The sequence below is a fragment of the Talpa occidentalis genome, unplaced genomic scaffold, assembly GCF_014898055.3.
Source record: "Talpa occidentalis isolate TD23 unplaced genomic scaffold, MPIMG_talOcc4v2.1 talOcc4.15, whole genome shotgun sequence".
NCBI lineage: Eukaryota > Metazoa > Chordata > Mammalia > Eulipotyphla > Talpidae > Talpa > Talpa occidentalis.
In genome coordinates, this window is record NW_023601543.1 from 57,112,572 (window position 1) to 57,136,724 (window position 24,153).

At 46.7% G+C, this 24,153-nt stretch overlaps 1 protein-coding gene across 2 annotated transcripts; it reads left to right on the plus strand.

Moving 5' to 3' along the window:
• The first annotated feature begins 4,453 nt into the window (after nucleotides 1–4,453).
• TFE3 (transcription factor binding to IGHM enhancer 3) lies at nucleotides 4,454–16,789 on the plus strand. Of its 2 annotated transcripts, XM_037512413.2 has the most exons (10): nucleotides 4,454–4,812; nucleotides 7,094–7,207; nucleotides 8,476–8,776; nucleotides 9,731–9,976; nucleotides 10,055–10,159; nucleotides 12,129–12,246; nucleotides 13,084–13,140; nucleotides 13,314–13,389; nucleotides 14,325–14,472; nucleotides 14,952–16,789. In XM_037512413.2, the coding sequence occupies exons 1-10, from the start codon at nucleotides 4,697–4,699 to the stop codon at nucleotides 15,393–15,395; spliced, it is 1,725 nt and encodes a 574-aa protein (XP_037368310.1). In that variant the 5' UTR covers nucleotides 4,454–4,696; the 3' UTR covers nucleotides 15,396–16,789. The 2 variants fall into 2 exon arrangements, with proteins under 2 accessions (XP_037368310.1, XP_037368311.1); XM_037512414.2 differs by lacking the exon at nucleotides 4,454–4,812 and having other exon boundaries at nucleotides 7,150–7,207; nucleotides 8,538–8,776.
• The last annotated feature ends 7,364 nt before the right edge of the window (nucleotides 16,790–24,153 follow it).

The window sequence follows — 24,153 nt, forward strand, 5'->3', positions numbered from 1 at the left end:
GACACAACCTATGAAGCTTGCTGAAGCCACTGTAGCACGAGTTCTATCCCCGGCCAGGGAGCTACCCACATGGCGCAGCAGACCTCTCCTGTCTTGCCCACTGCTCCCCTCAGCGGTGTATTTCAGTCAGTCTGCCTGTTCTGTTCTCCACTCTGTCTCTGGTGAATCCTCTCACCCCCCACACCTCTGGCCTGTACCCCTGTTCTTGTATGCATAAATAAATAATCTCTAAAAAAAAGAATTTGATGTCATTCTTTGGTTGCCTGCAAACTATCCTGTGCTAGACCCCAACCTCACTCCAAGCCACTCTGGACCACCACTCATATCCATTCCTAAACATCCCCAAATTCACCATCCAATTTTCTTCTCTCATTTTACCCTTCACCCCACCCCACAACATCCTATCGATGATAGTTACCAGCTCTCCTCCTAAACCTACCTATAGAAGATGAAATTTGCCTCACTAGCTGCGTGTGAGAATGACAGAAAGACAGAGGAACAGAGATAGACAGGACAGTGTTGGGAAAGTTGTGAAGCTGTGAGGAAGAGATGAAGAGAAAGAGACTGGGGGACACGTAGGATATGTGATGGAGAAGCACTTGCCATGGAGATATTTGTGATGTGGGTATGAACTGGTGTTTGTAAGACTGGGGTGTGTTAACAGATAATCTGTGGGTTGGATGCTGTGAACTTTTCTCCCAGTCTGTCACGAGTCTTTTAACTTTGTTTGCAGTATCTTTCATCAGATTGTAGCTTTATATTTTGATGTAGTCAAACTGGAGAGATGGTGGATCTTAGTAGTGAAGAGTGTCTGTGTTCCCATCCCAGGTTTTATAAACTGGGGTGACCTAGGGCAAATGGCTTAAACTTGCTATACCTTGGTTTCCTGATCAATAGGTAGGGATAATAAATGAATTCTCCTCAGAGGTCTCTTGTGAAAATTAAAATAAATTAACACAGATAAAGAACCAAGAATGAGGGCCTCCCTGGTGGTGCAAGGGGTTAAGACACAGCACTATGAAGCTTTCAGCAGCCACTGCAGCACGAGTTAGATCCCCGACTAGGGAGCTACCCACATGGCACAGCAGACCTCTTCTGTCTCGTCTGCTGCTCCCCTTAGCAGTGTATCTCAGTAGATTCACCTGCTCTGTTCCCCATTATGTTTCTGGTGAATCCTCCCACCCCCCACCCCACACCTCTGGCCTGTACTTCAGTTCTTATATGCATAAATAAATCTTTTTTAAAAAAGCCAAGAATGACCAATAAATGTTGCTTATTGTTGCTTTTCTTATACTTTTATTTTTTAATTTTTATTTATTAAAGATTTATTTATTAATGCATACAAGAACTGGGGTACAGGCCAGAGATGTGGCGGGTGAGAGGACTCACCAGGGACAGAGAGAGGAGCAGAACAGGCAGATTGACTGAAATACACTGCTGAGGGGAGCAGCCAGCGAGTCAGGAGAGGTCTGCTGCGCCATGTGGGTCACCTCCCTGGCCGGGGATTGAACTTGTGCTGTGGTGGCTGTGGATAGCTTCATAGTGCTGACGCTTAAACCCTTATGCCACCAGGGAGGCCCCAACTTTTCTTATACCTTTAGTATTTTATTTAAGAAGACCTTTTTTTTGCCAAAGTCTTCAATATCCCAAAATATCTTGTTCTGACCTTTTCTATATTTTTTTTTTAATTTAGGTTTTTAGCCAATTTGGAATTTTTCTTAATTATATAAATGGGAAAACTAGCCTCTTCCCACAAAAGATAGTTGTTTCTCCACAAATCATCTTAATAAACAATCTATCTCAGGGCCTCCTGGTGGCGCAAGGGGTTAAGTTTCAGCACTATGAAGTTATCCCCAGCCACTGTAGCAGAAGTTCAATCTCAGGCCAGGGAGCTGACCCACATGGCACAGCAGACCTCTCCTGTCTCACCTGCTGCTCCCCTCAGTCAATCAGTCTGTTCTTTTTTAAAATATTTATTTATGCATAAAAGAACTGGGGTACAGGCCAGAGGTATGGAGAGTGAGAGGATTCACCAGAGACAGAGTGGGGAGCAGAACAGGTGGACTGACTGAAGTACACTGCTGAGGGGAGCAGCAGGCGAGTCAGGAGAGGTCTGCTGTGCCATGTGGGTTGCTCATGCTGCAGTGGCTGCAGCTAGCCTCATAGGTTGCGTCTTAACCCCTTGTGCCACCAGGGAGGCCCCAATCAGCCTGTTCTGCGCCCCACTCTGTCTCTGGTGAATCCTTTCACTCCTGCCTCCGCACTCTGGCCTACACCCTAGCTCTTGTATGCATAAATAAATAAAATAATTTAAAAAAAAAAAACAACCTGCCTCCCTCCCAGTGACTTGAAATATAATTTTTATCATACAATAATTCCCACAAATACCCAAGTCAATTTTTGTATTCTTTTCCCTATGTCATTGATATAGTTTTCTTTTCCTAGTCCCATATCACAATGTATTAATTATTCTCGCTTTATAATATATTTTGAATTTGATAAGATGGTGCCTTTCTCTTTCTTTTTTTTAATGAATTTTATTTATTTATGCATACAAGATCTGGGGTGTAGGCCAGAGGTGCTGGGTGGGGGGGTGAGAGGATTCACCAGAGACAGAGTGGGGAGCAGAACAGGCAGATTGAGACACCCTGCTGAGAGGAGCAGCGGGGGAGACAGGAGAAATCTGCTGTGCCCTGTGGATCAGTTCCCTGGCTTGCTGGGGATGGAACTTGTGCTGCAGAGGCTGGTGATAGCTTCATAGCGCTGAGACTTAACCCTTTGCGTCACCAGAGAGGCCAATAAAATTAGATATTCTTACAAATTAAGGCACTATAGGAATTTTAACGTCAGATCTACTAGTTCCATTTTTTATTTATTTTTTATCTGTAATGTAGTGATTGTTTAAAGATTAATTTGGGGAAGAACTGTCATCTTCATTATGTGGATAATGGTTATGTGTGAGGTGTAGGGATATTCATATTTACCAAGCCAACTTGGGAAATAAGGGGGCAGCAACACAGGAAGGGATGAGGCAAAAGGGAACTTAGTGAAGTGTCCGGGAGAGACTCCTCTGAAGTCTCTGAGGAGCAGGGTTTGGGGATGTTGGGAAGGAGGAAGGGAAGGCTATAGGCTCAGGTGTGTTGTGAGCTGACTGTGCATTTGAAGGAACAGGTGAGAGCCTCCACTGCCTGCCAGCCAGCTTGCATCAGGCACACAGAAGTGCTCAATAGGGCCTCCCCAGTGGCGCAGCAGTTGAGCGCTGGGTTGCGAAGCTGCCCGCAACCTCTGCAGTGCCAGTTCGATCCCCGGCTGCTCCCCGGCCACCAGAGGAGGGTCCCACATGGCACGCAAACCTCTCCTGGCGCCCGCTGCTCCCCTCAGCAGTGTACTTCGGTCCTTCTGCCTGCTCTGCTCCCCGCTCTGGCTCTGGTGAATTCTCTCATCCTCTCACGCTTCTGACTGTACCCAGTGCTTGTCTAAATAAATAAATAAATCTTTTTTTAAAAAAAAAAGAAGTGCTCAATAAATGTTAAATCAATGCATAAATGAGCCCATCAATTAATTTTTGGAAAGTTTATTGTACGCCTAACAGCCTACTAGTACTTGTCATGAATTACCTATAACCCTCATAACAACCCTGGCAGACAGGTATGATGACGCCCATTTGACAGGCCAGAAAAGCTGAGGCTCAGAGAGGGGATGTCCTTTGCCCACGTCCGAAGCAGAATCTTTATGATTCCAGAAGTCATTCATCCAAGGGACCAGATCTAATACCCATCGGTGTACTCATTCATCCATCAAGGATATATTAAGTACCTACTAACTACCACAACGACCTAGAACAACAACTACTTCGGATGACAGTCAGCGAGGCGTTCCCAAGAAGACAAGCTAGGCAGCTGTATTATGGGTACCAAAAGGGTGGAGTTTCTGGTGCCCACTTCCAGAGATAGTACCTGCCTAGGCCTCAGAGTTAAGGCTTTGGCTGACGAGGTGCGATTAATTGTGGTTGGAGCGAGGTCTAGAGCGCAGATATTATGAGTCCTAGCCGAAAGGTGGCGTGGTTCCACAGCTTGAAGTGTGGCCTGGAGTTCCTAGGGGCTCCGACTGGCCATTAGCGCGCAGGCGCTGAAAGCCCAAGGAGCGGCTTAATATCTTGCGGAGAAATAATTTGAGGAGAGAGGGCGTGGATCAATCAAATTACCTCTCGTTGATTTGCTCTAGTCTCTGAAGGCGTGGCCTAGGTGCCCCCTCCTCAGAGAGAGGCCGACCGAATTCAGGCTTCCCCTCAGCGTAAGAGGCGTGGCTTAGAGCTGGGCCTCAAACCACCTCTCGACCATTGGTCGCTTCACTAGGAGGGCGTGGCCTGGGGAGCCGTCCATCCTCCGTGCGGTCACTTCCTGTGGAGTTTCCCCAGCCCAGGGAGGAGGGGAAAGAGGACTAGGCGGGGGGAGGGTGGGGAGGGCGGTCGTCCGGGGTTAGGTTGGGGGTGTTGTTGGTCCGTTCAGGGCGGGGGATGACTCACGGCCCATCCCATCTCCCCGACGCCTCCCGCCCGCGCAGAGCTCGCTCCATGGCTTAGCGGAGGAGGAGGCGGTGGTGAGCGGGTGGGGGGGGGAAGGGGGACTCTTATTTTGTTAGGGGGATCGGGCCGAGGCCCGACCGGCCTGGCAGGGCTCGCCCGGGGCCGGGCGTCATGTCTCATGCAGCCGAGCCAGCTCAGGACGGCGTAGAGGCCAGCGCAGAGGGCCCTCGAGCCGTGTTCGTGCTGTTGGAGGAGCGCAGTCCGGCCGACTCGGCCCAGCTGCTCAGGTGCGGGGCCGCCTGGGGCCGGTAGCGCTGACTGGGACTCCCGGGAGCCTGATCTGGGGGCAGCAGGGTTCCGCGACTGGGATTGGAGGTGCTTGGCCTAGGCTTGGAGGACGTTGGGTTGCCCGTCTTGGGGGGGCGCCCAAGGAATCCGGCGGTGGCCTGCTTGGACTGAGGCTTAAAGGAGTCTTGAAAGTGCATTAAGGGAGGCCTAGTTCATATTGGAGGGGGCCTTGACTGGATCTAGAGGGACAGATTCTGTTGTTTCTAGAAAGTGGTCTAAGGTACCTGAGCTTGAGGACTAGGACTCTAACTAGAGACTGAATTTAGGGTCTGTGACTCAGGCATAAGGGGGATGATTTGGGGGGCGCTGTGGTGTAGGTGAGGCACTGATTTTAAAGGAATCCTGGACTTTTTACCTCACTGTCAAAGAAGGGTGCTGTCTTGGGAGATTGGTGACTCCCAGTGGCTGGTTGCTGAAAGCTGTTTGGGGCTAACATTGTATCTGGAGGGATTTTGAGGGTATCTTAGATATGCTGCGTGGGACTAGCCTTATGCGTGTGTGAGTAAACAAGAGAAGCAACATTCATCAAAACTTGACCAGAATGATCACGTCACCCCTGCCCACCCACCTGGCTATGTCAGATCCCAGGAATAGTGGAAAAATCTCTCCACACGCGCAAAAGGGCTTGAATGGCAGGCAGGCAGGCAGGCAGACAGGCAGTGGGGCTGGCACTACCTCTCAGCTCAGAGAAGGCCTCAGACCTTATTTGGGAACACAGAAGAGGGTCTTATTCCTGCTGCCACCTGCCCTAGCCTCTCAGTCAGCCCTGCCAACCCCCTACACACACAGACAGGCACACACATGTACATGGCTCTCCTAGTTTGTCTCTCAGGCTCTGGAGATAATCTTGAATCTTTCCCTAGAGATGCAATAAGCGCCAGTTACACCAACCCTGCCTGGGTGGGTCTTCTCTGGCCTGTCATCCTCACTTCCACCAGGGAGTTCTTTGGAAGTCCCAGCCCTCCCTGTCCACATCCTTCCCACCTCGGCACCTGTCTCTTCCAACTTCTGTGCAGTGGGTGTGTGTCCCGCAAGGGGGCTTTGCCCGCTTTTTGCCTGGGATTGTGCTGAGCTCAGTGGCTCCCTGAGCTTCCTCTTCCTGACTTCCTGGGTGGTTTTAGGGCCCCATCTGAGGGTGAGAAAAGGAAGGAAGACAGATCCTTGGGGAAGGGAGAGAAGTCTCAACAAGTGAAGTCACCCATAACCTCTCAGGATTCTAAATCTTTGAATTCGAGGATGCATATGTGTCTGCCTGCGTCCCCTACTCACAAGGATCTTGCACCCAGCATGGGAGGGCAGAGCAGGATCCTTTCTGAATATCGGTTCACCATCTTCTAGTGTCTTTATAACAACCGAGATCGTCATGGAAGTGGGAATAATTGAAAGGGAGGGGTGCACATGGCTTTTTATTTTGTGTGTCAGTGGGTGTTGGAGGTAGGGGTGTGTGTGTGTGTGTGTGTGTGTGTGTGTGTGCGCGCGCGCGCGCACATGTGTTTTGAGCTATCAAAAACAAAAACCAGAGCTCTGGGCAGGCTCCTCTGGCTAAGTATAAAGTGATGAGAGTTTCGCTCACCCAAACTCTCCCCCTGTTAATCCATATTACCTTTAATATTTCCATATTATATTGGGTTGTGTGTTAGCATCCCAAGAACTCTGGGTGGGGGGAGGAACTCATCTGCAAAGTGGTGAATCCCTCTGAAAAGTGAATCATCGACCCCAGTTCTCTTTGTGATGCATTCAATTTGTGTTACAATGGGCTGTTTTGCTGAGGGTTGCCCCTACCATGCTGTTCTGTATGGACAAAGGTGGGCTCACATTCAGCTGCCAGGAAAACTGTAGGGGGTGTGGGGGCTGGGAGAACTCTGAATGCAAAGTCAGGAATCCTGCGAAGTGAATCTTCATTCCTAAATTTTTCATTTCTCTTTCTTTCAAATCCAGGTTGTTACCCTTAAGTGATAGAGTGAGGAGTTGGGATACAGGCACTCTTTTTATTTTGAAACTTAAGGGACTAAGAGTAACACAACAAGAGAGGGGAGAGAGGTGTGGGAATAGGAGAAGATAAGGGAATTTATGGTGGCATCCCCCGCAGAGTGGCAGATTAGGAGGGATATACTCAGTTCCTGTTATCCTTTTTCCTGGTGTCCTCCCCCTCTCCCCGCCCCCTTGAATGAGGTCTCCATTCAATCACTGACCACCACCCCGACCTCCCCCAACCCTCAGCCTAAGCTCTCTACTTCCGGAATCTGGCATTGTTGCGGACATCGAATTAGAAAACGTCCTTGATCCAGACAGCTTCTACGAGCTCAAAAGTCAACCCCTACCACTCCGCTCCAGGTAGGTCTCCTCTGTCCTACACCCCTCCCAATTCCTCAGGTCCCTCCAGCCCCTGGTTTTAGGCAGTGGCCTTCAGTACCAGCCCAACCCATTCTCTCACTGACCTGCATTTTCCAGATAAAAATTAGGGGCCCGAAAAAAGCATTTCAAACAGGAGAGCAGGTGGCCAAACTAGGGTACCAGTACCTCAGAGGCTACCCCCCCCACCTCCCCTTGCACACCTATTCATATATCAATATTGCTGCATGCCTGGAGTGCCCAGGGATGGGGTGTGACCTGCCGGAGCTGCCACCCCCAGGTGGGGTGGAATTCCCACAACCCCTGCTCACACCCTCCCTCAGCAAACTCTCCCACCTCCAGCCCTTGCTGGTCGCCTCTCTCCCTGTGCTCATTAGTCCAAATGTGCTGAGTCATCGGCCTGGGCTCTAGGAAGAGGGGAGGGGACCTGGAAGAGGGGCAGGAAGGGAGGATTGTGAAATCTCCGAGATTTTCAAGACTGACTAGCTCCTGGAACCAGAGGCCCAGGCAGGGGAGGAAGAAGGGCCTGAGGTTGCCCACATGGCCTGATGTATACCCCCAGGAGCTCAGGGAGCATCTCTAACCCTAGTTGACCTTAAGAACCCTTTATCTGAATCTATTGCCCAGCTTCCATTTCGCTTCCTTCCTCTCTCCTTTAATTAGGATAAATTTGCCCTCCCACAGCTGAACAATGGCATTTCTGCTCAAGACAGGAACTAGCCCAAATCTAAGCTTTCCCTTAAGGACTGAGGTCTGAGTCCAGATTGGGTTCCAGTATCTTCCCCCATCTGACCTTGACTCCTGAGGGCTAGGACCAGCCAGGCCTGTTTCCTGTGTCTCTCCCATTAGACTCTGGTCTCTGAAGGCAGAGACCAGGCCTGGTCCCATTGTCTCCCCCACCAGAATGTGACCCCTAAGGGCTGGGACAGGATTTGGTTCCAGTGTCTTCTCCATAAGACTATGACCCTGAGGGATGGGGTCAGGCCTGATTCCAGTGTCTACCCCATCAGACCTTGACCCCAGAGGGCAGAGACCAGGCCTGGTCCTTGTACAGTCTCCTGCATTAGACTCTGACCCTGAGGGCTGCCAGCAGCCAAGCCAGGTTCCTGTGTCTCTCCTATCAGACTGTGGCCTCTGAAGGCAGAGGATAGGCCTGGTTCATATGTCTACTCCATCAATCATACTGTGACCCCTTAGGCTTGGGATGAAACTTTTAGCTTACCTGTGGCCCCATATTTCCCATTCCACAGCCTCCCAATATCACTCCAGGCCACACCAGCCACCCCAGCTACACTCTCTGCATCTTCTGCAGGGGGCTCCAGGACCCCTGCCATGTCATCATCATCTTCATCACGGGTCTTGCTGCGGCAGCAGCTAATGCGGGCCCAGGCCCAGGAGCAGGAGAGGCGTGAGCGTCGGGAACAGGCTGCAGCCTCTCCCTTTCCCAGCCCTGCACCTGCCTCTCCTGCCATCTCTGTGGTCGGCGTCTCTGCTGGGGGCCACACATTGGGCCGTCCTCCCCCTGCTCAAGTGCCCAGGGAGGTACTCAAGGTAAGGTGACCTTTGGAAGCCTTGGGACAGGGTTCCTGGTAGCCTTTGAGCCAGGTCCTGAGGGGCACTGAGGAAGGTCCCAGGTATGATTACAATGGGCTGTGCTAGTGTTCTGTTGTGTTTAGGATTTTTCAGGTGTTCTTGTGTAGTTGTAAGGGGTTCTTTTTTTTTTTTTTTTTTTTTTTTGCGAGTCAGGGTCTCGCTATGTTGCCCAGGCTGGAGTGCAGTGGCTATTCACAGGCGCGATCCCACTACTGATCAGCACGGGAGTTTTGACCTGCTCCGTTTCCGACCTGGGCCGGTTCACCCCTCCTTAGGCAACCTGGTGGTCCCCCGCTCCCGGGAGGTCACCATATTGATGCTGAACTTAGTGCGGACACCCTATCGGCATAGCGTACTGCAGCCCAGAACTCCTGGACTCAAGCGATCCTCCTGCCTCTGCCTCCTGAGTAGCTGGGACTACAGGCGCGCGCCACTACGCCCGGCTGTAAGGGGTTCTTAAGAGGCTGTAGGATGTTTTAATATACCAGGGAGGTTCGTGAGTGCCCTCGGTGGGCCTCAGACTCTGTGAAGTAACTTTGTTGGAAGAGTGCTAAGGACGTGCAACACACTTGGAGTTCTTTGGCCATTGAGGTGTCTTGGGAAGCACGTGTAGCCCCAGGTCTGTTAACTGGTGTCAGAGACCAGGGGCATCTCTTAGGGATTGTAACAGGGTGTTCCAGAAACTGTGGGATTCTACCGGCCATGGGTGGATCTTGGGGGTTATGAGGTATTTCTGGGAAAGAGACGTTGGGTCCTGGGGGAGACTTCCCAGTATCTTGGGGTAGAGGGATTCTCAGATTCTGGGCCCAGTTTGCTGAGTCTAGGAGCAGATGACTTCTTAGGGTCAGGCTGGGCTGAGTCATCCCTCAGAGCTTTGTTCTACCTTGTCTCCTCCTTTCGCTCATATGATAGGTACAGACCCATCTGGAGAACCCAACACGCTACCACCTCCAGCAGGCGCGCCGGCAGCAGGTGAAACAGTACCTGTCTACCACACTTGGGCCCAAGCTGGCTTCCCAGGCCCTCACCCCACCACCAGGGGCTGCTAGTGCCCAGCCACTTCCTGCCCCTGAGGCTGCCCACGCCACTGGCCCCACAGGCAGCGCTCCCAACAGCCCCATGGCACTGCTCACCATTGGGTCCAGCTCAGAGAAGGAGGTGAGTGGCTGCAGATGACCATCTGATGTTCTCTGTGTCCAGCTTCTACCCCTCTCCCACACTTTCTTCTTCCCTCAGATTGATGATGTCATTGATGAGATCATCAGCCTGGAGTCCAGTTACAATGATGAGATGCTCAGCTATCTGCCTGGAGGTACCACAGGGCTGCAGCTGCCCAGCACGGTGAGGCCCTGAGTTAAGGGGTGGTCTGACAATTAGGATACCCCTCAATCACTGAGGCTACACCCGGGCTGGCTGTGTGTATAAGAACCCCTCACCTTGGGTAGAGAGGGAGGTCATCTGATAAGAATGGGGCATAACTAATGTCTTGGGGCCTTATGCTGGACTACGTGGAACATGTAGATTTTACACATACTGGGTGGGGATTTCATGGAGCTTTTCAGACATACCAAGGCTCTGTGGGAGGAGAGACCAAGAAGAGGATCCCTGTAGCAATTTGAATGTGTCAAGAGATTCAGGTCATTGAAACATAACCAGATCATGAAGTGATTAAAACATCAAGTCTCAAAACATGGTGTGGGGACTCCCTGGTGGCGGAAGGGGTTAAGACGCAGTACTGTGAAGCTATCCACAGCCACTGCAGGATGAGTTTGATCCCCGGCCAGGGAGGTGACCCGCATGGCACAGCAGACCTCTCCTGTCTCTCCTGCTGCTTCTCTCGGCAGTGTATTTCAGTGCATTTGCCTGTTCTGCTCCCCACTCTGTGCCTAGTGAATCCTCTCACCACTGCATCTCTGGTCTGCACCCAGCTCTTGTATGCATAAATAATCAAATCTTTAAAAAAATAAAATAAAAAACAAAAACATGGTGTGGTTGCACTTTGAGGTGATGGAAGTGTATCCTGTCAATTGCAGTGAATCGTGCCTAAAGGCTATAGAAAGTGGATAAAACTTTCTAGAGTATAGGATAAACCAATAAATTGGCACATTCTGGTTCTGGAACATGCTAGGAGGTTCATAACTTGCTTGAGGATATACCAAATGGCTATAGCTTTGCTTTTTTTCAACTTAAGAGGGTAGAAGCATGTATAAAATCGTCTATCAGAACTCTTTTAAAGATTTATTTTTATTTTTGTATTCATACAAGAGCTGGGGTACAGGCCAGAGGTGTGGGGGTAGGTGCACGAGAGGATTCACCAGAGACAGAGTAGGGAGCAGAACAGACAGATTGACTGAGACACACTGCTGAGGGGAGCATCAGGTGAGACAGGAGAGGTCTGCTGTGCATGTGGGTCAGCTCCCTGGCCAGGGATCGAACTTGTGCTGCAGTGGCTACAAATAGCTTCTTAGTGCTGAGAGTTAACCCCTTGCACCACCAGGGAGGCCCCCATTTATCAGAACTTTTTATTTATTTAGACATAACTAGATATTGGAACATTATGTGAAAAGGATCCATCAGACTGACAGGGGTTTCAAGAAAGGGAAACTCTTGAAGAGATGGGACTGATTATTATGAATAAGTGTGCTGCCCTAGAGTATGCCCAGGAAAGGAAGAAGTCTAGGCTGATATAAAAACAAGGGTTACTGGGTAGCTGAATAACAAATCGTAAGAGATCAAATGTGCAGGAAGACTCTAGTGTCAGGACCTTGCTGCATGGCAGCTGGAGACCGTAAGATGGTGCCAGGCAATTATAGCAGAAGCCTAGAGAATGGGCTAGAACTCTCGAGAAGGCTGGCCTTTGGATGGAATGTTGCTATGACAATTTCCTGAGGTGTGAGAAGAATGGGTTGGTGTGCTCCAAGAATGTTGAGTTGGAATGCCATGCTAAGGGTGCTGAGGGACCACGGTGTCGCAGTAGACTGACCAGGACCTGAGAAGGGTGCTTTTCCAGCATTTCTTCTCAGTCAGCACTGGGTTTGAGAAGAGGGTCTTCAGAGGCTCCTGAGGGTTTTGAGGAGCAGTCGGGGTATGATGAACAGGCCCAGCAGTCTCCAGTCCCCAACAGAGCAGCATAGGATTATGTGGCCCTGTCCTCCCTGTTGGGTCACCATGTAAAACCCTCTCGAAGGAGAGGGAAGGGTTCCCATGCTGAGTCAGCTGAGAGTACGTAGAGGGTGGGGAGCCTGATGCTGAGAAGTGGCGGGGCCTGGGGTCTACTCCCAGCAGTTGATTTCCTGCCTTTCTGCCTCAGCTGCCTGTGTCAGGGAGTCTGCTCGATGTATACAGCAGTCAGGGTGTAACCACGCCAGCCATCACCGTCAGCAACTCCTGCCCTGCTGAGCTGCCCAATATCAAACGGGAGATCTCTGGTAAGGACCAGAATTTTGCTTAACTTTTTTTCAAGATTTATTTATTTTGCATAGAAGAACTGGGGTAGGGCTTCTCTGGTGGCACAGCGGTTGAGCGCTGGGTTGTGAGGCTGCCCACAGCCTCTGCGGTGCTGGTTCGATCCCCGGCTGATCCCTGGCCACCAGAGGAGGGTCCCGCATGGCGCGCAGACCTCTCCTGCCACCCTCTGCTCCCCGCTCTGGCTCTGGTGAATTCTCTCACCCTCCTGGGCTTCTGACTGTGCCCAGTGCTTGTATAAATAAACAAATAAATAAATCTTAAAAAAAAAAGAAGAAGAAGAAGAACTGGGGTATAGGCCAGATGTGGGGGCAGGGTGAGAGGATTCCCCAGAGTGGGGAGCAGAACAGGCACATCTACTGAAATACACTGCTGAGGGGAGCAGTGGGCGAGACGGGAGAGATCTGCTGGGCCATATGTGGCTTGGTTCCCTGGCCAGGGATCAAACTCAGGCTGTAGAGGTGATAGCATTGAGACTTAACCCCTAGGCCACCGTGGATGCCCAGGGCCAGTCTTAGCCCTGTGTGCCCATCCTGTCCCCCCGGGTGAGCCTGGTTCTGGGGTCGGGGTATAAGCCGACAGAAACTGTTGGCCTTCCTGTTGCATGTGGTCCACCCTGCTTTTATCCCACTTTCTCCCATCTTTGCTTTAACAAATGGCCTGTTACAGTGGCTTAGAAATGGTAAAAAAGAGTGGCACTTTTTTAAAGTCACCTCCTTTGCCTACACCCCCAAAGCCTACCTCAGCAGCTTCACAGGGAGTACTGTGTGGAGGCCCTGACCACTCTCACTTTCTTCCAGAGACTGAGGCCAAGGCCCTACTGAAGGAACGGCAGAAGAAGGACAATCACAACCTGAGTGAGTGAGCCTTGAGTGCCCTTGTCAACAAGCCTTGCAGCCCTGCTTCGACCTGGGCCCTGGCCTTCCTTGGGAGGCTTCTTCCAACAGGATCCCAACCCCCTGGCTTTTTTTCTTCCCTCCTTGACCCCTTGATAACCATTTCTCCCTCTTTCTCTCTCCCACCTCCAAAGTTGAGCGTCGCAGGCGATTCAACATTAACGACAGGATCAAGGAGCTGGGTACTCTCATTCCCAAGTCCAGTGACCCGTGAGTGGGCCCCAGACCAGTGGAAAGTGGGGGGGCAGGGGACCCTATTCCCATCTAAAGTTGTTTCTGGGTGGGAACCGCCTAGGCAGCTGCTCCCCCAGCCCTGTCCCACACCCAGCTTGCCTCACCCAAACAGAGTTGCGGCTCTCTACCATATCCCCACCTCAAATTTGAGGTGCATGACATTGTGGCCTGTGCACATCCTCTGCTCCTTGTATGTCACAGGCAGTCTATTTTCTGTTCACTTGGTACTGCCTTGATTGATTGATTCAAGAAATGTATGGGCTGGCGCTGTGTGCCAGGTACCATGCTAGACCCTGTGGATACCAGAGGGAAGAAAACAGCTAAGATTCCTTAAGCTCGTTCATGACACTGATGTTTTAGTGCACCAGACAGTGGACAAATAAGTAAAATCCTCATGATTAGGAGTGTTACAGAGAAGAAAGAACTCAACAGATGATGGGAGTGTGTAGGGAAGCGTTAGGATTTGGAGGAAGGAAGGTAGGTGTGGGACAAGCCTCAACTGACCGGGGAACACTTGAAGTGCCTAAGGAGGTGGGGCAGGAGCCATCTGGGTGTCCGTAGGGAAGTGTGTTCAGGCAAGGGCACAGCCAGGCCACAGGCTTTGAGGTAGCAGTGGTTTTCCATGTTCTGGGAATGTTGAGAAGCTAGTGTGGCTGTAGCGAAATGAAGCAGGGGAAGTAAGGGATCAGGTCAAAGAGGGCTTCCTGTGCTCAGGTGTGATGGGGCACCACTTGAAGGTTTTAGGCAAGGGGGTAGGGGTGGTCCATCTGAGCTTTCCATCCCCTTGATGACCCCCCACCTCAATTTCTAGCCATGTGGTGGGGTGCTTCATCTACCTGGTGCACCTCTCCCTCTGCTCCTGAGAGATTCCATAAGCAGCACTCCCTCCTTTCCTCCCCTCGGCCCCACAGGGAGATGCGCTGGAACAAGGGCACCATACTGAAGGCTTCTGTGGATTACATCCGCAAGTTGCAGAAGGAGCAACAGCGTTCCAAAGACCTGGAGAGCCGGCAGAGATCCCTGGAGCAAGCCAACCGCAGCCTGCAGCTCCGAATTCAGGTCTGAAAGGAGGAGGTGGTGGCAGGGGGTGAGGGGGGCTTCCTGTAGGCAGAGGCAGAGGAAGGACAGGCCAGAATTTCCCCTCCTGGCATATTTGGGGGATCTCCAGGCTTCCTGACTCACGGTGATGGTTATGTTGATGATGAATAGTAATCATAACATTGAAAAGAGTAATGACGAATATTGGCTAATGTACATAGTGTTTATCTTTTGCCATGCCCTGTGACAAGAGCTTTATCTCTGTGTACTAAGTGACAACAGCCCATTAGAGACAGGGAGCATTATCCTACCCATTTCACAGATTGAAACTCTGAGGCACAGAGACGGTAAGCGATTTGTTTAGTGACACAACTAGGGAGTGTCAGAGGCTGAATTTGAACCCAGGCATCCTGCCTGCCTACCCTTTTAACTGTTTTACTCCTCTGCCTCTGAGGAACTCTGAACCCCATCTTATCCCACCCTCACCCCCTACTTTGCAGGAGCTAGAACTGCAGGCCCAGATCCATGGTCTGCCGGTTCCTCCCACCCCAGGGCTGCTCTCCCTGGCCACGACTTCGGCCTCTGACAACCTCAAGCCAGAGCAGCTGGACGTTGAGGAGGAGGGCAGGCCAGGTGCAGCAACGTTTCATGCAGGGGGGGGACCTGCCCAGAGTGCTCCCCATCAGCAGCCCCCAGCACCACCCTCAGATGCCCTTCTGGACCTGCACTTTCCCAGCGACCACCTGGGGGAGCTGGGGGACCCCTTCCACCTGGGGCTGGAGGACATTCTGATGGAGGAGGAGGAAGGGATGGTGGGGGGACTGTCGGGGGGCGCTCTGTCCCCTCTCCGTGCTGCCTCCGACCCCCTTCTCTCTTCGGTGTCCCCCGCTGTCTCCAAGGCCAGCAGCCGCCGCAGCAGCTTCAGCATGGAGGAGGAGTCCTGATCAGGCCTCACCCCTCCCCTGGGACTTCCCCACCCAGGAAAGGAGGCTACACCAGGATGAGGTCCCGCCTTTTCCCCCACCCTCCCACGAGACTGCCCTGCCCAGGTGTTCTGGGGGGAAGAAATGTAATGAGGTCCCACCCCTGTTAATTGTTGAGGAGGAGTCAGATGAGGCCCCGCCCTTCCACCCCCTCAAGAACAGCCATGCTCAACTCTTTTCAGGCTAGGGTAAGATAGTGCGATCTGAGCCCAGTCTCTGGAGATCACAGTCTCACCCCCTGCCCTGTGGGACCTGCCTTTGCCCAGGTGAGGGAAGGAGACAGGGTGAGGCAAGCCCCTATCCCCTCGGGACTATCCATTGCTAGGTCTCCCGGGATAAAGAGGTATCAGGGCTCTGCTGCTCCATCCCCTCCTGGAACTGCCAGTCTGTCCGTCATGGCCAGGAAGAGGAATCAAGATGATAGAGGTCCCGCCCTAGGGGATTAAGCCCTGTGCCTTCCCCATGAACCCTGCCCAGCCCAGGCAAGGAACAGAAGTGAAGGTGAGAGCCAACCCCTTCATCTAAGAACTCAGTCCTGGCCTTCTTGCATTGGAGGAGTCAGGCCCTCCCCCTTCCCTATAGGAGCAGCCCTACACAGGTATTTCAGGCTTGGAGGAATCCGTAAGTTCAGGCCGCCAAGTGGAGATCACAGCCCTGTCCCCTAGCAGCATCCCATTCAAGCATTCCACACTGCAGGGAGGAGAGGTACTTGTGCTCCCCTGCCTTAACCTGGGACCAACTTGACCTAACCTAGGGGCTTCTGAGCCGACCTTGCCCTTGGAGAAGGGGGCAGATTTTTAAATCTTGTGGGTTGACATTCCAGACCTACATCAGGCATGTGAATTAGACCCCCCTCTAGGCAAGCGTACTGCCTCCTTCCCTGAAGGAGTTTGGGGGAGGTGATGGGGATCAAGGAGTGCTATGTGTAGGCTCCCCCAGAACAGTACCCCAGTACTCTTTTAACATATAGGAGAATAGGAGGAAGGAAGGGGCCTTTCTGGGGATTTCCTCAGCCCAGGATAAAATGGAAGCCTGCCCTACCAAGGTGGAGGCTTGGAGGGAGGTTTGTAAAGGCATTTGTACCCTCTCTTTTGTTTATCTGATTTTTTTATTGGCCCTCTACCCAGAAGCTAGGTCACCTCCAACCTCCACCCAGTTCTCCATTTGGAGGAATCCTCTCCATTTCAGAGTTACCAAGAGACACTCCCTACCTATCCCTAACCCCTCCTACCACATATACCCAAAGTTGTCAGCCTTGGATCATTGGGGCTAAGCCCCAAGGAGGGTGTGCTAAGGGGACTGTAGGTTTGTGATTAAAATAAATGCTAGGCGTGTTTGATGCGCTTTTAACTTTGGCAAAGAGTCTCCTGTCCTTGCTTTTGACTGCAGTGAGCATGGCCAATGAGACCAGGAGGGAGAAAGGTTCTCAGAAGAAACAGATTTAAGAGGGACAGATAAAATAATTTAGATGGAAGAGAAGGTTGAAGAAAAACAACCTGTAAACCAAAACAGTCAGTTCTTAACCACCTCCCAGGCACCATCCTAATTGCTGTGTTTTACCCAATTTATTATTCTAAGGAATATTTAAGAAAGTGCTGATTCTTATTCCTATTTTATATTTGAAGAAAACAAGGAATAGAAAATTTAAGTAACTATGTTAAGTTATACAGCTGGTAAAATGATGAAGAGATAAATGATAACATTAGATGAGTGACAGCTCTGGTTCGGAAAATGTCACAGAGGGCAGAGGGGGCAAAAGTGATTTTCTAGCCGGTTCATTTTTGAAACTGATCAGGAAATACAATTGACCCTTAACTAATGCATGGGTTAGGGGCATCAATCCCCTAGCTGTTAAAATGCCCAATAACTTAGTCAGCCCTCTGTATCCACCGTGGATTCTGGGTCCTGGGATTTAACCAACTGACATCCATGTTTGGTTGAATCCATGAATGGGGAGACCTCATACAGGAAAGAAAAAAAAAAAAAAAACATGTGTAAGAGAATGCTGCAGTGCAAACCCATGTTGTTCAAGGGTCAAATGTATATGAGGGTATCTCCTAGCAGCCAGTAGAGATCTTCCAGAAGGTGGAAAAGGCCAAAGACAAAAACCATGAAGGTAGAGGAATAGGTAAGCATCTCAGTTTGGAATAGATGTTGACATTTGCAGGGAATTGAAGTGGAGATGAACAAATATGAGTATCATCTTGAAGGTTGGGGGGCAGAAATATGATTCCTGGAATCCTTAACCACACTCTGACTCCTAGGAGCGTCTCCCCCAGCAGACTGGCCACCACATCTGCTACCCCCTTTCTATTACATTGTGACCGCTAAGGTCTGGTTGTTGAGTCTCTACCACCAGACTGGTGGCTCCCTATAACCTTTTTCCCTCCTCAAATTTGCTATAGTCTTTATAAAGTGATGCTCTGAAGTGGTTTTTTAAAGTCTATTCTGACATAATCACAGACTTACAGAAGAGTGGCAAAAACATTAGCATTCTCATACCCATCACCCAGGTCCCCCTGATGTTAATGTCTTACATGACCATAACATTAATCAAATACTAAGAAAATAACATTGACACAATACCAGGAACTCAACCTCAGACTTCATTTGTATTTCACTGTTTTCTCCCATGAATATCTTTTTGTGTTATAGGATATGGGAATACTGTATTTGCTATCTCTTTCTGTGTTACAAGTTACCACAAACTTAGTGGCTAGAAACAGCACACATTCATTAAATCTGAGCTTTTGAGAATCAGGAATTCAGGCTGATGTAGCTGGGGCCTCCACACTAGTGGCTCTCATGAAGGTGCTATCTGGAAAGTGTCAGGAGGGATTGAGGACCCATTTGGAAACAGGACTGAGAAGGGGTACTCTGAGCTACCACTGTTTTTGGTAGGATCCAGTCCTTGCTCTGTATGTCTTCCCATGAGGCAGCTTACTGCATGGTAGTTTGCTTCATCAAAGCCAGCAAGAGTTTGCTAGCAAAATGGAAATTGCAGTCTTTTATAATCCAATGGAAGTGAGATCCCCTCCATGTCAAGGCATTTTGCCAGAATCAAATGACTCTGGGGGGAAGAACTACACAAGACCGTGAATGTCACTAAACTAGGGACCCATGTTGGGGGCCATCTTTGAAGTTACCTACCACAGACCCCACTACGTTGCATTTAGCTGTCATATATATTTCTTGGTCTCCTGATAGTTTCTCAGTCTGTCCACTGAGAAGGCCTCGATGTGCTATTCTAGAAGCAATGAACACATGTAGTACCCAGATCTCGTTTTCTAAGTGCCATTCTCCAATGAAAGCTGCCAGAATTCCTTGGAGAAATGGCTGGTTTTAAAGACCAGGGTGGGGAAATACAAAATGAGCCTGTAGCATCAGCAAATGCCAGAAAGTAAGGAAGTACTAGAATAAAAAATAAGATGGGAACATCTCAAGGATATGAGAGTCAACCCAAAAGAGCCAAAGTTGAAAATTTTGAGCAAAAAAAGATGATAGCATTGGACTACAATCCAAAAATGAAAATAAATATCCAATACTCTATACTTACATGAAATATGTGATATGATTGAACAAATAAATGCTGGAGAGCAAACAATTTTTCCTTATGTAACAACTCTAAATAATATAGAAGGAATGAGTGAAATAGAAAATTACCATTAGAAAGCCACAATAATAACTAATGATCCACTAAATGCCAAAATAAGTGAGTAAAACTTTAAGGTGAATATAGTAGCTGCACAGCCTAAAGTGTCACTTCCAAAATATTTATTAAATATGTGACTCTCCTCCTAAGAGTTGGAACTTAATTCCTCTCCTCCTTCTCTAGGCTATGAGCTGGATTTGGTGACTTCATCATAAGAGTAATAAAAGTGAAAAATAGTAACTTTGCAGTGGAAAAACCTAACAGACACCTCCTTAATCAAGAGAGAAACATTAACATAACCAGTAATAAAACATAACCATCATGGACCCCTAATGTGATGCAATGAGAAGAGCATTTCACTTACATAACATTGTTCCCTCCAAAGCTATAAGCTCAGTGTAATCACGAGAAAATAGCAGAGAAATTCAAATTGAGAGGCATCCTGCAATATATTTAACCAATATTCTTCAAGTGTCAAGATTACAAAAGACAAAGATTGGCTGTATAGTCAAGCAAACAGTCATTTTTGTCTCCATCTGTCCATTCTGGCTTTCTCTTTTGGCCGTGAGATTATGGGAGAATGTCATCATTCTATAGGTACTTTTACTAAGGCTACCTGGGGTCCTCTACACTCTGCTGGATGGAGTGTAATGGTTGAGAGAATGGAAGCTCACAGGGAGTTTGGATTTTGCCTTCTCTCAGTCTGGGTCAGTTTCAGGACCTTCCTATAGCGAATTTGCAGCCTAGGAAGAAAATAGCAGTTAGAGCTGAGCTGGGGAAGGAAAGGTCAGATTTCCAGGCTGCCGGGACTTTAGTCTAGTAGGCATGACACTGGAGAAGGAATTTTGTAGAGGCACACTTCTAGAAATCACCATAGGAATTGCATTTAGGTCTTTGGTTAAATAATAAGCTGTGCAGGGTTAGAGCAGGACACTGCAAGGCCAAGTAGAGCTCAGTCCCAGGCTTACCGAACTAAATGGATCCTTGAACAGTAGTGGAGACATGGGTATTTTGGCCAGCCTGAGTGGAGAGTCCTTCTCCAATATCCCACTGAAAAATAGACACCCCAGAAAGGCCATGCCTTAAAGAGTAAGGTCACTTCAACCTTACAGTAAGGGTTACTACGGATCCCAGCTAAACTATCCTAAAAACATGCCTCAAAAGGATCAAAAGCTGAGTTCTAGGATTTAGAATGCATAGATATACATTTACATTAACACAAAGGACAGCATTTGGGAAACAAAACTACTTTGCAAGGTTTTCCATATTATGTGAAGTGGCACTATATTAACTTAAAATTGACTGTGATCAATTAAGGATGTATTTTGTAGCCACCAGGGCAACCTCTAAAGAAAACACATCTGGTTACCTTGAAAGTAAGGTGGAAGGGAGGAATAGAGGATCAAAAACCAGAAGAAACAAATAGAAAACATATAAGAAAGTGATAGAGCTAATCTGACCATCTCAAATTCCATAATAATTCCAAATTCCAATACCATAAAATGTAAATGAATAAAAGCTCTCATTAAAGGCAAGGATTTTAAAACCAGAAAAGTGAAAAACAAGACCCAACCAGAGCTGAGATTAGGGCAAGGCACTTGCCTTGGGTGCAAAATTTAAAGGGATACCCAATAATCAGGAGAAATAATATTTTAATGTAATAATGAAAAAATAAAAATCAATGCAATGCAATCCATGATGCACAAAGGATTGGAATTTTACATAATGACAGGATTCCACCCTGCATTTGCACTACTCTGGGGCTCCTGAAAGTTGGGGGCAAGGGCAGGCTCAAAGACATAAAAAAAAACCTCTCACTTGCAATTTCTTTTGAAGGTCATTGTTCCATGCTGAGGGAAGTTGACAAGTTTTTCCCATTGTTTATAGCTGCATTCTATAGTACTGCAGAGTAAAGGGGAAAGTTTTCATTTTATTATAAATACATGTTTGTGTAATTTTTAAAATATTAAGAGCACTTAGGTAACTACTACAAATTTTATTTATTCATATATTTGACTTTTCACAAATGAAATCTCACCAAATAGCAAACATTTTACAAACAAATTTATTTTTACCAAAAAAATAAAAAGCTTACCAGGAAACATTTATGTGTTATTCACTTAAGTCACCAATAAATAGCTTGCTATTATTAAATTGTTTTTATAAAAAGTTGTTTTTCACCAATTTATCTGGAAATCTGGTGCCTAGTCTTCTGTTTATAATTATTGATTTTTGTATTTTTGATACAAATTGTTATGTATACCTATTGTTAAATATAATTTATATGAATCTTAATATAAATTAAGTACATATTATGTATATTTATTCTAATTATTGTATTAATTTAAAATAAATATATTTTTAATTTATGCTAAAAATTTTAAACATGGCATCTAAAAAGTCAAGTGGTACAATGTTTGGGGAAAAGAGAAAAATATGTGCAGAAATTAATCAAAATGATAGAAGCAGTTAAAATTGTTGCTATAAAACCCCAGCATTTTAGGGTCTGATAATGAAAATCTCTTACTCTCTCTTTTTTTTTTTAAAGCAAAAGTCTTTCTGTGATTTGTTTTCCTGATTTTAAGCAGTGTAAGTGCAGAGACTGTAACTTAATCATCTTTATATCCCCAGTGCCTAGCATTGGAAATATGCTTTTTGGACAAAATTGTCACATATTTTTATTTTGTCAAATTGAAAATTCACCAAATAGACATATTTAGGGGCATCAGATACTTGTGGTAAAATGTAAAATCCACCATATTAAATTTTATGGTTTCAAGTGAATTAATTTGATTAAAGTTACTTTTTTAAAAAAATCATTGATATGGGTCATTAAGAGAATGAAATTGGAAGGATAAAACTGCAGACTAGTTAAAGAATTCAATCTTGAATCTTAGTGTTAGAATTTCCAAGATAGAATTCTGACTCTGCTGTGCCTAAACTGGGGGACCTTGGTAAATTATCTAGGCTCTCTAAGCCTGTTTCCTTACCTGTAAAATGAGAATTGTTTTTATGTATCTCATTGTGCTGTTTCTTTATGTGAATATATAGTTTAATCTGCATGTTCATCTGGTCAAATTTTATTCAATGAAAAAGAAAGGAAAATAATGATTTAAAGAAAGTGTTAATGAATATTATAAGCAACTTTTATAAGTAGGATTAATGTTAGTATCACCTGGAAGTTTTCTTATTGGGTTGTAATTGACATGTAACATTATATTAATTTCAGGTATACAACATAATGATTTGATGTTTGTATATATTGTAAAATGATCACCACAGTAAGTCATGACCACATATAATTACAGTGTTATTTTCTTGTGATAAGAATCTTTAAGATCTACTCTTAGCAACTTTCAAATATATAATGCCATATTGTTACTGTCTCCATCTGCTGTACATTAGATTCCCTGAAACTTAATCATCTTATAACTGAAAGTTTGTGTCCTTTGACCAATATCACCCATTTCCCCAGTTCTCTGCTTTGGCATCCACCATGTTACTATTTCTTTTTTCTCTTCTTTTTTTTTTAAATTTCATAAATGTTTCTTTGGCTTTTTTTTTTTTTTTGAAGTAACATAAGTTTACAATGCTGTATAAGTTCCAAGATTATATTTTCTTACCATGCCTGATAATCCTAACCCTTGCCCCCTTTCTGGTAACCACAGTTCTGTTGTCAGAGTCTAAAGGTTTTTGTTTTTATATTCCACAAATGAGTGAAATAATACAGTGCTTGTCTTTCTCCTAACTTATTTCACTTAGCATAATCCCCTCAAGGTCCATACATGTCACAAATGGCAAGATTTCATCTTTTTTTTTTTTTATAACTGAGTAGTATTTCATTGTGTGTGTGTGTGTGTGTGTGTGTGTGTGTGTATCACGTCTTCTTTATTCATCCTCTGCTGTTGAACACAGGCTGTTTCCTTATCTTGGCTATTGTGAATAGTGCTGTAATGAACATACTCTGATCCTGCTTAAAGGATACCTTAAAGGATACCAAACAACAACCAGATGGAGATGCACAGTGCAAGGTATAGGGGAAAGGCTCAGAGTTTCCATGCCTTCTCGGGCAGGCCTTTCTCCCCAAGTTGCCTTCTACTCTGTTTCTACTCTGTTTCTATGAGTTTGGCTTTTTTAGATTCCACATATAAGTGAGACCATGCAGTATTTGTCTTTCTCTATATGACTTATTTCACTTAGCATGATGCCCACAAGGTTCATCCATGTTATCGTAAATGGCAAGATGGCCTTTTTATGGCTGAAAAATATTCCATTGTTTATATTGTCTTTATTCATTCATCCATCCATGGACACTTAGATTGTATCCATGTCTCAATTGTTGGAAATCATGCTGCAAGAAAATGATCAAGTTTCTAACATTGGCATTAGAACAGAATTACTGTCAAATTCAGAGTATACTACAGAATCTTTGAATTATAGAGGAAGATGAAGAAAGATAAATGTTTGAAATTTCAATAACTCGTAACTTGAGTGTGAGCCAAGAGATTAAGATGATGCTTTTTGACACCAATTTTAATCATCCTTGATTTCATTGTCAGTTTCGAATAAAGGAAAAATGACTTTCAGAAAACAAGAATTTGACCAAGAATGAGATGAAGATATTATAGAATCTGTTTCACATGATGGCTTGAGATTTTCAAAAGATCAACTTAAAAAAATGCTGATTCAATAACAAGTTGATTCATCAGAGCTCTATCATTTATTCCAAAGAATCCTTGTCTTTATTTTGTTTTCTATGCCTTCTTTTCAGCAGAAACAAATATTTCTAACTTAATTCCATTTTAAACCATGATGCTTTCCGAGAATGGAAATTTTTAACTGACATTTTAACAGCTGATGCTTTGTAGAAGACAATAAAATCAGAGAGATAAAAATGGTGGATTATTTTGAGTGATTTTAGATGTTGTTAGGTCTTGCTCAAAAAAAACAATGTACCTCCTAGAGGATCACCAAAAAAACATTGGAAGTTCCAATGTGGGAATGCTTCTAAACTTATTTCAGCTTACAGGTTATTGTAATGTTGATATAGTTAATCACATAGCTAAT